The sequence below is a fragment of the Aythya marila genome, assembly GCF_965140915.1.
Source record: "Aythya marila genome assembly, chromosome: 7".
Classification (NCBI taxonomy): Eukaryota; Metazoa; Chordata; class Aves; order Anseriformes; family Anatidae; genus Aythya; species Aythya marila.
Window position 1 is genome coordinate 28,244,026 of NC_139048.1, and position 14,587 is coordinate 28,258,612.

The 14,587-nt window shown below is 45.7% G+C and overlaps 2 protein-coding genes across 2 annotated transcripts; both read right to left on the reverse strand.

Annotated features, from left to right (window-relative positions):
* Positions 1 to 2,650: 2,650 nt before the first annotated feature.
* LOC309880037 (uncharacterized protein) lies at positions 2,651 to 5,887 on the reverse strand. Its single transcript, XM_082764463.1, has 3 exons — positions 5,572 to 5,887; positions 3,238 to 3,300; positions 2,651 to 2,829 (listed from the first exon to the last, which is right to left on the reverse strand). Exons 1-3 carry the CDS (start codon positions 5,639 to 5,641, stop codon positions 2,732 to 2,734), a joined length of 231 nt encoding a protein of 76 aa, XP_082620589.1. The 5' UTR covers positions 5,642 to 5,887; the 3' UTR covers positions 2,651 to 2,731.
* A 6,002-nt stretch (positions 5,888 to 11,889) lies between these two features.
* On the reverse strand, positions 11,890 to 14,311 carry LOC309880038 (uncharacterized protein). Its single transcript, XM_082764464.1, has 3 exons — positions 14,183 to 14,311; positions 12,665 to 12,727; positions 11,890 to 12,021 (listed from the first exon to the last, which is right to left on the reverse strand). The coding sequence occupies exons 1-3, from the start codon at positions 14,241 to 14,243 to the stop codon at positions 11,915 to 11,917; spliced, it is 231 nt and encodes a 76-aa protein (XP_082620590.1). The 5' UTR covers positions 14,244 to 14,311; the 3' UTR covers positions 11,890 to 11,914.
* Positions 14,312 to 14,587: the final 276 nt, after the last annotated feature.

Genomic DNA, 14,587 nt, shown 5'->3' on the forward strand with positions numbered 1-14,587 from the left:
CTTAAATAGTTTCAGGTCTTTAACATGTTCCTGTAAATTTGTATAGAGAACTGCTCTAGCAGTGGGAACTACTCTCATAGTTATCTTGGAGCTATAGGATACATTTATCCAATAGCTTACTCCATCACAAATACTAATAGCCAGGGTTATAAAAGTGCTTTAAATCACCTAAATGCAGCATAAATACCCTGACATTTATATAAAAAAAAAGCTGTGAGCACGACATAAATACTGTGATCAAGGGATAGATCTCTAAATGCAAGATCTGTATCTTGGATCATATTTTCAGGTGCAGATGCTAGATAATTACACAAAACTAAGACTGCATGCCTCTGGCAACTTGCAGTCTACTTCGGCTAAAACTTGGAGAACAAAAATTCACAAACTGTATTATTGAAAATTAATCTTAAAAGCTGTTATACACTATCTGATGACATGGTTAGTGAAAGCAGAGTGCAGTAGCAGTAAAGAAACTTGGCTAATTGTCTGTTTTCTCCCCCCCATCCCCCTCTCCTTCCCTCTAGTAAACTACTCTCTCACTACTTCTATCTGGCTGTGCAAACAGGAAGAGTGGGACCCTTTCAGTACTGAAGCACATAGGAAGCCAGCACAGGTAGCTAACTGGGGAATTTTCTACCTTCTGTCCTGGCTGAAGAGAAAAAAAGGTAATAGCTGTGCAGTGCCTAGCTTTAAATCCCCCAGTTCATTAGCATCTTACAGTCTTGTAATACCCACCCATTTGTATGTGATTTCCCAGGAGCTTCTCTAAGATATCCTCAAAGAAATCAGACCTACCACCAGCCATGATTTCTCCAAACCTAGAGATGAGCCTTTACCAGAGAGAAGCCTTTAAAATTGACTGAATTTCTCCCTCAGCCGATTTGGCTGCACTGACCTTTTGTTAACAGTGTCACTGTGGAGACCTGTGAGGCACAACTTTCAGCATAAGGAGAACTTGGGGTACCTTCTGACAGAGACTGGATTCTTGATAAGACTGACCTTTGGGGTTTGACTTCAGATTAAAGCAGATCTGAAGATTTGCCCTTTGCCTGTAGCTAAATGCAAGAACCAAGTTGTATTGGTGAATCCAGACTTCTGGTGATTGATGTCCTGCACTGAAGTGATGTCCTACATTAAAAGGTGCACTAGTACTGAGTATAAGTGCAACATGGAGCTTAGTTCCATTGTCATTACATAGTTAAGGAAAAAAAATGTTCCTTATCACATTTTTTAGCACCTCCCTCTCTCTCAACCAGGCAACAGGAACACACAAAAAAAGTAGTAAAACTTCACACATTTGCTGTGAGCAACCCTAGCCTTTTTGTAGCCACAGGTGAAAAAAGCAGTCATGCCCTAGGACATAGATTATAAATATAACCATAATGTTTTATTGCAATAACTATAACACAAATTCAGTCTGAGATCAAACTTTATGAAGAACTCCCCTCCTTGCACAGACACTTGCCACACACATTTTGCCTCCAGCTAGCATCACTGTCACTGCTTGCGTTCACTGACGCGCCACTACACGCTTCACCAAGAAATTTGCCAGGATGCTTGGTAGGGAGCCAGTCAATGCTTCAAGTCTGATTTGAGCACAGATTTGAAATGGTTGTGAAACATGCCTACTAGCTAGAGCAAGTGCTACGGGGATAGTTGTAGCTGAGTCCCAATAAAGACAACTACAGTTTTCAGTTACCTGCATCCTGCAAGCTACAAAATATGAAAAAATCTGTTTTACTGGCTATTTTGTATGCCAATCATTTCTCATCCCAGCAGAGAAATGAGTACTACATCAGTTTTCAATGAAGGCTCCTGTTACCATCAGGAGAAAGTGCTGGAACCATGATAATTCTCACTGTGATGCTAAATGATTTCTAAATTATACCATTAAAAAGTAGCAAGTTTGTAGTATCCATTTCCTCATCGAAGTAGCAAATCAGTTCTTTTCTCATTGCTCTTGAAGTTCATACACATGCAGGGTGGTGACTTTGTTTCAGCCCACTTGTTCTTGGTTCTTCTGGCTCATGTTTCATTACTGTCTGTCTGCATTTGATGGGAACCATGCAAATGATGCCTCCTTTGTTGTACTGTGCACTGCATTACAGATCAACACTTTGCTGTGGAGAGCTGTTGAAGTTGCACTGACAATCCAGCCCAGGCACCATTAAGCAGTTCAGCGGTGAGTTAAGTGCTTGGCCAGCAGTTTTTGCTGTTAGCATTGGTTCAAGTGTCGTGGCACTGTTTTATGGTTGTTCTGTACACCTTAAACATGCTTCAGCCTTTATTTGCACAATTCCTAATCACCATTTTACAGATAAGATCAGAAGTGAGAGCAGTCACAGAATAGGTACATACCTTTTCTTGAAATGGGTGTTTATGTGCTCAGCTTCTGAGACTTGCTCTGATGGGGCCCTAATTTTAGCTCAGTGACTAAACGGGAGAGGACCCCAAATTGCAAGTCCTTGGCTTGTGTTGTGTCCACTCAAAACTATCCTGTAGCTCACACAAAGACATGGTGCTTGGCTGGATTAACAGCATAGCACCACTTCAGCAGTCTGCTCTGTGCAGTAATCCAGTCTTTCTACACCAATGACTACGATTCAATGTGTGTAATCAAAGTAATCCCAAAGAATGCACGCAAACCATGTAGATTATAGGGGTTTTATTTATTTAAGAGTACATGCAGTAGAAATTTTACAAAAAGTTCAGTGGTGTTACATTATTATCCTCATTGTCCAAAGCTTTTGCCCCAGGAAGTTGCTTGATTTGCTACGTTTTTTACAGCTTTTTCTCCAGTTTCAGCAACTTTGTAGACTTCATCAAGAGCTTTTAAAACAGAAAAACAAAGATAAACTGTAGAATTCCTGCAATAGTTGCTCTTTCTCACCAGGTGTGGGTGGGAGGGGAGTCTAGAGGGGATAATAGGAGTCACTGAAGGAGTCTGGTTGTGGTACAGTTCTGCCCAGGCAGGCAAAGTGGCTGACGTGGCCTTGTTGCTTTTGGCTGGTCAGCCCTAGGACCACAGCACAGCCCTACTAGCTGTATCCCCAGAGCCCCCACATCAACACTGAAGTGCTGTAGTCTGGGTGGAGAGTACTGGGAAAGTACTCTTCCCTGCTGCTGCAGTCACTGAGGGCACCAATGCATCCAGGAGCCTCTCACAAGATGAGGGGTGCGGGATCTATCTGGGATTTCACTGGAATGGCATTTAAAGAAGTAGAAACAGTATTGTACCTTTCTGACCAGCATCCTTAGCCTGATCCACTGCTTGCTGCACAGTCTGACCCACTGTGTTAACTGGAATTAAGAAAACGTAAGCATAAATTAAGCAGTCTATCTTTCTCCAAAATTCAGTAATGACAACTTTGAAGGGTTGCCTAAAAAAAAGGGGGGGTGTAAACAGCCTTCAGTTCAGCCTGTATGTTTTATTGACATTAGCTCCAAATGCTGCCTTCTAAAGGCATTGATCTGCTCTGCCCAGCAGCCACTGCAGGACAGGCTGAGTGAGCCAGAAAGAGAAGAGGATGCAAGCACGCTGTGAGGGGCTATTGCTTGGGTGAGAGGACAGCACTGAAGCTTTAGACACCCCCCACCCACCTAAGAACTCCTCCAGGCTTGGACTGAATGGCTTTCCAGCAGTAGCTGTTGCATTAACGCTATCTCATAAACCAGCAGCCTATTTCAACCTCAGTTTCTATGAGCTTTTACTGCTTAAAAGCTATGCTAATTATCACCATGCATCGTCTTTTGATGCAGCTTACTAACTGGTGGATGATGCAGGCTGATCAAGGCTAAGGAAAATGCTTTCTGTACCAATCCCAGGTCACATCCAAGTTCATGGCTCCCTGTAGGAGCTCTGGAGCAGGTGCCAATTTCAGATTGGCAAAGACCAGTTGTTCCACTCCAAACTTAGCAATGGCTCAGGGGACTAAGCCCTCAGGGTACACGCAGGCACCACTCAAATATTTCAAAGATAATTTAATTAATAGCTGCAGAACCACCAGTTGGACAGTCTTGTTGTGCTTTGAAAGAAATGGCACAAACAACCTCCTTCCCCCTTTTGTTTTCATTTAATGGGGATTTGGAGGATACCTCCACTGATAATACTTCCGAGACTGGGTGCGGCACTGGCAGTGACACAGCACAAGTTGAGCACCACGTGCTGTTTATTTACTGCCTCTCAGCAAGGCATGCAGCAGCGCATGGAAGTGGCCAGAGTCAGGCCAGTGCCTGGAAGCTCCTGTTGTTGCTCCAGCTCCATCTGGAAGAGAAGCTGGACTGCAACATGGGGCATGCTGGAAAGATGCGCATGGGGTTCAGGCCAAGGTGTCTGCTGGTATCCAAAGAGCTGGTTCAGCATCGAGCACTTTGAGCAAAAGGGGAAAGTGACATGCTAAAATGGACAAATGCCACGTTTAAGACTTCCGTGTCAGTCTTCTAGCAGAAAAAAACAAACAAAACAAACAAAAAAAACCAGTAATGTTCCTCTAATATTAAGGAACAGAGCATTAATATTAAAAACCCTCCACAAAAACAAAACAAAACAAAACAAAACAAACAACAACAAAAAAAAAAAACACCTAGGGCCACTGTATAGCAAAAGCAAGAGGGAATCTTCATTCAAAAACAAAAAGTTCTGTTCAATTCCTGGTGTTTTTATTTCATGGTTCAGCATAAACATAGTTGGTTTAAGAATCAACTCAAATTCTTAGGAATAGGGGGTAGTGGGTGCGAGGTTAGGGCTCTCATCTCCTAGCAAGCTGACCCAGGAATAGATGGTAAATTAGTAGCAGGCTTAACACTTGCCTCACTGAGCACTGCCTGGCGATCTGCCCATAAAGAGATTCTTTTTTAATATTATTTCCTATTTCGACTGCATTTGAGGTCACAGTATCCAGTTTCAAGACTCACTTTCCATGACGTTAGGTAATCTCAACCATTCACGTTATATGAAGCACTAACACCTCAGGAATTGCATCACTACAGTGCCTGCTTGGCTTCACCAGCAGTGGCTCACCTCAGTGGCACGCTACTTAATTCTGGGCAAATGCTGGAAGTGTGTCACAGCAGCAAGCCTCAGGTGCCCAAGCCCCAGTGATTACACCAAGGCTTTTAGTGGCATGAGTAGCTACAACATCAGCTGGGCTGGAACAGATCAAAGACCTCAGCGCCTCAGGAAGCTAATCCATTACACTACTTCAAAACTGGTATTTATCATGGCTGTTCATAGTTAAAAAAAAAAAAAAAGCCTAAGTCATCTCACCTCCTCTATCTGCTTTCTACCGTCCTCTCATCTCTTCAGGACATCATCTAGACACCCACTTGTTAAAAGTGAGCAGAAGTATGTAGAAATCAGTAGTTCATACTGGTCCCTCACTTACTGTAGTACCAAAGGGTTTTGGAGACATACCAACCACAGCCCTGAGGAGAGCATCTATAAAGCCAAGTTCACACATGAGACATTTGCTCCATGCTACAGGACAGAAAGCCCACTGGGGTGCAAGCAGGGCACATACTTGAACACCTAAAAAGAGGTACAAGCAGAGGGAAATAGTGGTTTGCATTTACCTGCCACCTGTGCAGCACTTTCAGCTTGTTGTGTTGCTTCCTCAGCGAGCTTCTTCCCAATCCCAAACATGGCTGTTTTCAGTCTGCTCTCTCCACAGAGGATGGGTGATCAGGTCCCTAAGTTTGGTTCTGTTACGGTGTTCAGCATAGTGCAGCTTTTTATAGACAAAGCAGAACTCCTCCCAGTAGTTAGAGGGCAAATGCAGGCTGGAGCACGGGATAGCTGTGAGCCCTTGTTAGGTGATTAATATACGATGCATAAAAGGGTGAACAGACATTGCTGTTTGTTGTGCTTTCCTCCCCAGAGAGGGGGTGTGGATTAATCGGCAGAAGTTTTCCATAGCCCAGGAATAAAAGCTTTGTTTTTCCATGGCAATAAGTTGGTAAACAGAGCGCATTCCACAGCTGTCCTTATGAAACCATCCCAGGAGGCTGCTGGGGGCAGAAAAACATCCAAAATCCTCAGCTGAAGAATTGCCTAAACCAGCTCTGATATTTCAAAGCCTTACATAGAAAAGTATCCAGTTTCAGAGGATTCTTGCCAACTTTTTCCCCCTCCAGTCAAGACTTAAAATGCAGAGTTAAAAAAAAAAACAGGCGGAGCTAACATTGCTTTTTTAAAAAAGTATGTGATGAAATCTTTGTTGTGTTAGACAAGCCTAATAATTTCATGGTGTATCATAACATTTTAACTCTCCATTTCCAATACCCGGCTGGGGAAGCTGAAAATGGAAGGCTGGTGCCCTTCCTCCTTCCCCACAGTGCACGCTTGCAGGGTCTGGCTCAAGGAACAGTTACAGACGGGTTTTTCCAATAGCAAAACACTGCAAGCCCATGGTGCTCCCACCCTGCTGGGTAGGACAGGATGTGGCAGCAGGCCATCGCTGTGCTGGAGGCTGCCAAGTATGTCCTGCTCACGCTGTACCAGAGGAGCAGGATGCAGCCCTGCCTCTGGATATCCCTGTGCTAGGGAGTATAGTTGTGACAGGGAAAGGAAGAGGCAGAAAGCGTCAGGGCAACTCATCCCCACTCCATTTTCTCCAAGAGAGCTCCTGTGCACTACCCGGCTATTCATACCCATGGTGACCAGGCCTGTATTTTGCTGAGATCACCTGCTTTCTAGTAGAGTTGCTTTTTGCACCCTTCCACACTACGTATAAGCATCTCTCACTCTGTTCGTCAAACAATTGTTGCAAAAGTAGATAGAAATGTAATGTACCGTAAAACAAGATGCTGACTGGGCAGCCTGGTCTGCTCACAGCAGGCTCTATGAGTACCTCTCTCTACCCCAAACATTTAGCTTCATGAACAGCTCCTCTACAATTTGTCCACCTGTGTGCGAATTGTAAAGACATTTTACCATTGCAGTTCCAGTTTTACCATTGCAGTTTACATAGTAAAGAGACATTTTACTGTTGCAGTTCCTCACTGACGTAGAGTAGGCCATTGCACTCAATTGTATAGGATACAGAGGGATTTCTGAGCATGGAGAGGGACACATCTACATCATATTATCTTCTGACAGCATATATGAAAACAATTTTTACCAAAATATACTTAAAAACAACAACAATAGCATGACAAACATTTAAAGTTTTCCCTGAAGTTAAGAGAACTTGACAGAAGATAGGAAAGAACATACAATGTAGCAAAACCCTGAAATATTTCTGACAACCCAGAACAGCATTTGACCTGTGGAAAACCATTGCACAACATCAGAGCAGTAAAAAATTCACCTATTGTTCTCTACAACATCCTCAGTTATCCACACCTAGATCCATTTTCAGGAAACAGCAACTTCCTAGTCTTGTACTGTTACTGCTCCAGTTATTCACAGTACGAGATTCATGAGGGCAACAAGCCTTACAAATCAGCCACAGGCTTGCACATTTCACAAAACAACGGTTTGCCTTAGTCAGAGGCACCAAAAACACCTCTCTTCAGCACCAAAGGCACAGTCTGAAGACGCCAAGGCACAAGCAGGTACTTGCGCCAAGCTCAGTCAACCACCATGGGCAAATACTGACAGACAGTACGTGCAAGAAAAAAAAATCCAGAACCTTTCATCACCAGCCTAGGCTGTAGGACATCTACACCCTCTATGACAGGTAGCCACTGCCACCACACATCACCCCCTTCTCCCCCAGATCGCGGAATCACCTCGCACTCCTACCTTCCTGCTGTATCTTCCCATCACACCTGCAGCCAGGCCCCCCAGCAGCTATTTTGTGGCCTCAGCTGGGGCAGGGGGAGGCAGTTTCAGGAAGGTTCTGTGCCCTGCCCTGCCACAGCAGGGCCATTATTTGCCAAACCTGGCCAGGGTGAGGGGGCAATTGTTGTAAGTGGTAAGAGATAGCTCTGAAGAGAAGATCATCCTCCACAAGTGGCAACTGCCAGTGAACCTGCTGCTACCTGGGATTCTGGGAGCAGACAGCGTTGGCAATGCCAAGGGAGGTTTGACAAGTTCATAGGCAGATCTGTTCATACATGGAGGCCTGAGGGAGCAGGCCAGGATGGCCCCTCTAACATCTGCAGTCCAGCACTTATGGTTGCTTGGACAAGAGAGAACAGGCTGCAGAACATCCAAGCTTGCCAGAATCCCCCAAATCTCCATTGCTATTGCCACGGCTTGGTGCTGCTCCTGCTGTTTGCACTGGCACTTCTGGTCACGACACAACAGCACAGTACAAAGCAGCCTCCACGGCAGCTTCACCAGCAGCCACCCGTACCCCAACCATCCCCATCCTGTCCCTGTCCCTGTCCCAGGGCCTGGGGCAGCGGCTGCCTGTGGAGGGCCAGGAGGGCTGCGGGGCCAGGAGTGCAGCAGGTGCCATGCTGACGGCACAGATGCTGATTTGGGAGGGTGCGTCCTGCAGGACAGAGGCTGTATTCCATAAACCCATGTGCCCTGGGTTGGGCACGTGACATAGGCAGAAGCTAAAGCAAGCAGGCATGAGAGCAGGAACCGGGGGAAACTGAGACAGGGTGCCATTCTGGTGGCCAGCTATGGGGCTGGCTATGCTGAGCCCAGCAGGAGAGGCATCCGTGGCTTCCCCTAGCCAGGGCTCAGTTAATGTTTAACACTGCATGCCTCCCTGGGCATGCAAGCCAGCCTGCTGCACAGAGTGTTTGTGTTCTCTGCCACTTAGGTTTAACACACACTCTGCTCACACTCTGCTGGCCCAGCTCCTAGAAGTAACCCTGAGTGCTAGAAATGCTTAAGGGAGGTGGTTCTCGCTGGGGCAGATCTGCAAGTTGTTCAAAAAGGGAAAAGGTATATGTTCAAACTACTTTTAAATGGGAAGAAGTAGCTACTTATGAACAGGAATTGCTTGCCTGAAATTCCTGGCAATTTGCTATCTGAATATTTTGACATTTCCTATCAAAAGGGAAGCTAGAGGCATTGCCTCTGTGGCCCCTGCATGCCCAAAGGCTGAGGGGCTTTCCCCAGCCAGCAGCAGGACAAGGTGCTGCAGCCACAGGGCTCGGTGCAGGCTGCAATCCGCCGGGGGAGTGAGGTCGGGCGTGAAACCGACTGCGTGGCCCCGGGTGGCAGCCGTGGCCTCCTGCCCCACACCGTGGCCGGAGACGGAAACAGCAGGGAAAGACCAGCGCCTGGGGGACACGCGAGCTGCTCGACAAGAACGGAAAAACGTCTGGAAAACTGAAAATATACGTTTGTTTCTGTTTTAGAGAAGACTCTCTGGATTTTGTACATCTTTACTAAATAAAAATGAGTTTGGGAAAAGTTATTAGGAGCAGCTGAGACGGTAGACTCAGTTCTGGTATTTCATCCTTTAGGATTACAGGCTGAGTTGTCCCTACTGCTGCTGCCGATGGCAATCAGGGAAACAGCCCTAGTGAATGGACTGCTGCAGCCAAAGCTGAAATGGGTACAAGGAGTTCATAAAACTCTGTTCCTTGATAGCCCAAAGGTATTTATTTGCTGGCAGCATTCACCTGTGCAGGTGGGGCCAGGCTGGGGGTGAATCTGCTTTGATCAGACCTCGAGGCTCAGCCAGCTAGGGGCACACCCAGGAACAAATTTTAGGGAATCTGAGAACACAGCTGGTGGAAGCTCAGGTGTTAGATAACTCCACGTGTCCCTGTGGCTCGTGGCACATGAGCTGGTAGGAGCTGTAAGGCTCTCGTTTTGCTTTGATCCAGAGCCTTTTGTTTTAGATAGGAATACACAGCACTCGGTTGGGAGCTGGCTGCCTGTGTGGTACACAAGGGAAGGATGAGCCCCAAATACTTCAAGGCCAAAGAGCACTGTGAACAAGGTGGTGATCTAATTTGTGAAGCAAAGCTCTAAAGTTTAGCCCTATAAATACTTGCCAGTAAGTGACTCAGCCTCACGGGTGCCTGTGCAACAGCATCTGCCCTCAGGACAAAGGAGCTGTGACAAACTCTGCTCAGGCTCCTGGGATCAGTGCTGAAGCAGCAAGGGCTTCATGTCACGTCCCTGCTCCTGGCACTGAGTGCTGGGAGTTGCCTCCTGGTGCTCCTTAGCCAGACAGACACTGGCATTTCTGCTCAGTGGAGGAGGGGGCTGGCCTCTAGTGTGCCCCCAGCCTGGCAGTCCCCTCTGTGGCTGCAGCGAGGCAACATGCAACCTGCATGCTGAGTGTCTGGCCTGTACCAGGAGCACAGAGCACCACGAACAGTATCAGTTGTTTAAGACAATAAGTGGTTTTACTGGGAAAACCAGAACAAACACACACTGCCAATCTTTTTGGTAATATGAACTAAGAAATGCTTTGCAGAAAATAAAGTGTAGTGAAGACCAGTGCGTGGCCTACTATTACCCACAAACGCAACACCAAGCTGTGAAATTCCAGCCTAAGTGCTCATTTTCTGAAGATTTCACCATGAAGGAAGTAACCATGGAAAGTACTAAATAATTAAGTACTATTGAGTGTCACCTGGTAACTGACAGTGCAATAGTGTTGCTCTTTTTCTGTGAGCTTGCACTTGGGTAAATATTTAGGCTTTTAGAGCTTTAAATGACAGTGGACATTGCATTGGGACACTCAGTGCAAAGCCCTGGACTATGTTTGCTCACAGGTGATGCATCACGTATAGCTTCCTCTAAAGGTTTTTCAGTCTGTGCAGTCCTGAGCAGATTGCAGCCAATTCTCAGTGCTCTTCCTGTTCAACAGTGGGCTGCTCTGTCCCAGGACTGCACCAGCAAACATCAGAGCTTACAAAAATCCCTTGTCACCCTCAGCTCTTGGCCAGCAGGTGTGAGACAGTGGTGTTTAAACCTGGCCTGGGCTGCCCTGTTTCTTTAGATCCAGATGCCTTTAGTTAGTCTTTGGTTTTCTTTTGTAAGGCCCAGATTAGCTTTTTACCCAAAACAGACTGGTGAGGCTTCAATACAGTCAAAAAAAAAAAAAAAAAAAAAAAGGCAAATATTGCCAAAATTGCTTAGCAATGAGAAACATCCAAAGGCAAAGGTAAGAGCACTTACTGTGAATAAGTGGGTAATAGTGCCTTCTGTTGACAAAGGAAAGCCTAAGTGGGCATCCTGCCAGGCTGCAGCCAGGCTCTGATTGCTCAGCAATCAGCAATTTAAAATAAATATTTCCATCTCCCAGGCCAGCAGATTGCCCACTCTGCTCTACAGCACAGCCAGCTCTAAGCACCAACACCTCGAGAGTGGGTACCCACTGTTCTGTGTGTGCTGTACCTGTGACCAGTGCTCAGGGACTGCTGCTCATTGCACCTACCTTATGGGACGGTCACTGGCCTCTTTGGGATTCAAAGCAAAAGAGGCTGGCAGGACATGTTGCGATCCTCTACTGAAAGCCCAATGACGCAGCAAGAGTACTTTACAAGGTGATATATTTCGGGGAGGCAGAGGGGTGGAAATCTTAATAGTACTTTTTATTTATCTCAATCTGAAAATACAGCAAAATAGAATGAGTGAACAACCGCCATGAAATATAACACCAGCTTAACTTTTGATTACTGAGAGGAAACTTAATTTCATCATGTGAATATTCTGGAGCCCCAGAAAATTAACAGTTTTGCTATTTTTGTAAGTACACTCAACAAATGTGGCAACAATTATTGCACTGTTGTAAGAGCAGGGCAATAACATTGCTGAAGCCTTACAGTCCATTTTGAACAGAACATTGTGAACAGATGTTACAAGATGTGCTAAGAGATGTAATTTTCCTATAGGAAGGATAAGGAGAGCATTCTGCCTTATGATTTTTTACTTGGGGAGAGAGTAGTCATCCAGATCTCAAACAGCTTTCAGTTTTCCACACACAGGAGTAGGGAGTTGCAGAACTAAGATGGATTTGACATGCAATACTGTTTGCTTAAATTAACATTATTTCTTAAGTCCACATTTTTTCCCAAAGCCAGACATGGCTTCTGCAGCTTGTCCAGTTGCTTTTTCTACACCATCCTGTGCTGTCTTGGAAGCCTTATCGATAACTGAAAGAGAGGGACAAAAATTAACAGATAAGCAAAAAGCTTGAAAGAATGCACCATGGTTTAATAGTTATGATGAGAAGGGGAAGTGTGAAAATGTTTAGTCTATAAGAATACAGGGATATATCTTGCCAGCGTCCAGTGATAAGAAATGAGCTGCCAAAGCTCTGTGCTCGGCGCCCTTCCAGCTTGGATCATTAATGATTGACCCCAGCTGCTGCCTCAGCAGGCACTCGGGGCTGGCCTGGGCCAGGGTGGACTCCTGCCCTCGGGGCTGGAGGAGGCGGGATGCATCGCCAGCCTGCTGCAGCCTCAGGGAGGAAGAACAAAGTTTTGTCTGCTCTGTTGCCACAAGTTTTCTCTAAAGGAAGGCGAAGTCTGAGCATGAGGCTGAGTGCCATGCACCAGACACGGTGACTGGGGGCAGGTCATTGTTTGTGGGACATCTGCTGGTGAGCACATGGTGCTACCAAGGGGCAGATCCAGAGATCCTTTCCCAGGGGTTTTGTGAAAGGCCAAAATTGTCACTGACAGCAGAGGACTGTCATCCTGAGCGTGCCCATGGGACAGGGGGCAATGGGAGCTGCCTGCTGCGCGTGTGTTCAGCTGCTCCATCTCCTGTTGACTTGAACCTAATTTCTCATACCTTTCTGGCTGGCATCTGTAATCTGGTTGACTGCATCCTGTGTAGCCTGTCCCAGTGAATTTGCTGTAATTAGGGACACAAAACATACATTTCCATCTGTTCACACTTATGCTCATAGGAGTTTCAGGTGTCAGTAGGCTTTCCCTGTTGGTGGAAGGTTATGTCCCTGCCACAGACACGCTGGGGCTGTGGGGTTTGCTCATGAGCACCCTATGAAGTATGGGTGCTGCCAGAGCAGGCTGCTGTGAGATTGTCATCAGCACTTACTGATAGCCGGGCACACAGATGACAGATCAGAAGATAAAAATAGTCTTGTGCTATTGTAGCCAAGCTGTGTGACAGCTTATCAAAGTGGCAGCTACCTTACCGCCTCTGCTAGAAGGTGAAATGATCCCTCAATGCCAGGAATACGTTCAGGAAGCAGCAAGGGTTATTTCATTTTTTCAGAAAGGAGTACCACCAGGTCTCTGTGCCTACTCTACATTTGCTCCCAGATGTGCAGTACTCTACTCTACCTTATTCCAACTCTAAAGAAGTCAGTGGAGTCACTCACAAGTTTCAGCTATACTGCAAAGTGCTTGCAGGACCTAAATCCAGCACTGTATTGAATACAAGTTATACCCTCCTAGGAATGGTCTGCACACAAACTCTAAAGATCATACTATAAAACGCTGTAGTAAGCTATACACATTTTTATTTTTATTTTTTTTAAATTCATTTAAAGGTGAAGCTATTATACTTTGCATTGCAAGGTTGGCTTCCAATGCACAGTGCTAATAACAATAGAGTACTTGGTCCTACAACACGGGAATATTTATGACATATACATTTTACATATAACCATGTAAAATCTGGTGGTCACTGATGGATAAGACTACAATAGAAACACAATTGTATTATTTCTTACAAACAGCCCATTTTGATCAATGTAGGTATTCCTAGAAGGCATTGGTATTCAGGCCAAGTAGCAAACATTCAAGGCCAACTCCAACTCTTGAACAGAGAGCAGCTTAAAAACCACCACAGAGAACGGAAAAAGACCACACTGAGCAAAGTAAAGTAAATGCTAAATACAAAAGGTCATTAGCGTTAAAAAAAAAAAAAAAAAAAAAAAAAAGGCTCCAATGCTTCAAACCCACCAGGTTTAAGATCTGTTTGGGGAGAGCTGAAGGAGAACCGTGCTCAGCAGTGCCTGCACCAGCTCTGCAGAGGCAGTGGTGGTGCCTGGGCTGTGCTGAGAGCCAGGGCTGGAGCCTGCTCCAGGTGATGGCCAAAGTGTAGCCCCAGGGATGGAGAGGAAAGGAAAAGCCATGCCCTGCTCTCAGCGTGGGCCTGCCTGCAAGCAGGGCAGCATCTCTTTGTCAGGACCTTTACTGTCCAGTCTCAAATGTTATCTGTTAACGGGAAGTCTAATCAGCTACAATGAAGCTAGAATTGTAGCTTCAGATTTTGGTTTGGGTAAGTGAAAGCAGATACTAACCCCCCTGCAAAAAGACAATGAAATTCCATTTTTCTTACCAGCATCTTTTGCTGCACCTTCTGCCTGCTCCTTCAGTCCCTGGAAGCTTTTACTCGACATGGTGGCTCCTGATGCCTCTTCGCAGCCCTCTGCTTCAATAAAGTTCAACACCTGGCAACGTACAGCACACTGTGAGGGGTGTCCTGCCCCGTCTGCTTTTATACATGTGCCAGGAGACCTGCCGATGCTTTTGGGGATGATTGGTGCGATGGGTGGAGTTTGAATTTGAGGAATGAGAACTGAAAATCTAAACAGAAAAGACGTTTATTTACCCTTCCCAATGAGAAGGTGTGCCCAGGTGGAGATTTCTGCTTCATCGCTTTGTCTTTGTTTATAAGTGCTTTTTTTTTTTTTTTTTTTTTTTTTAATTCAAAACCAGAAAAAAAATCCTGTTCCACCATAAC

Bases quoted from the DNA above. Each gene is read 5' to 3' on its own strand.
- LOC309880037 (XM_082764463.1), bottom strand. From the start codon at position 5,641: ATGTTTGGGATTGGGAAGAAGCTCGCTGAGGAAGCAACACAACAAGCT. The intron at 3,301-5,571 runs GTAAATGCAAAC...TCTTAATTCCAG, and splicing joins AAGTGCTGCACAGGTGGCAG to TTAACACAGTGGGTCAGACT. The intron at 2,830-3,237 runs GTACAATACTGT...CTGTTTTAAAAG, and splicing joins TAAGGATGCTGGTCAGAAAG to CTCTTGATGAAGTCTACAAA.
- LOC309880038 (XM_082764464.1), bottom strand. From the start codon at position 14,243: ATGTCGAGTAAAAGCTTCCAGGGACTGAAGGAGCAGGCAGAAGGTGCA. The intron at 12,728-14,182 runs GTAAGAAAAATG...CCCTAATTACAG, and splicing joins AGGTGCAGCAAAAGATGCTG to CAAATTCACTGGGACAGGCT. The intron at 12,022-12,664 runs GTATGAGAAATT...CCTCTCTTTCAG, and splicing joins TACAGATGCCAGCCAGAAAG to TTATCGATAAGGCTTCCAAG.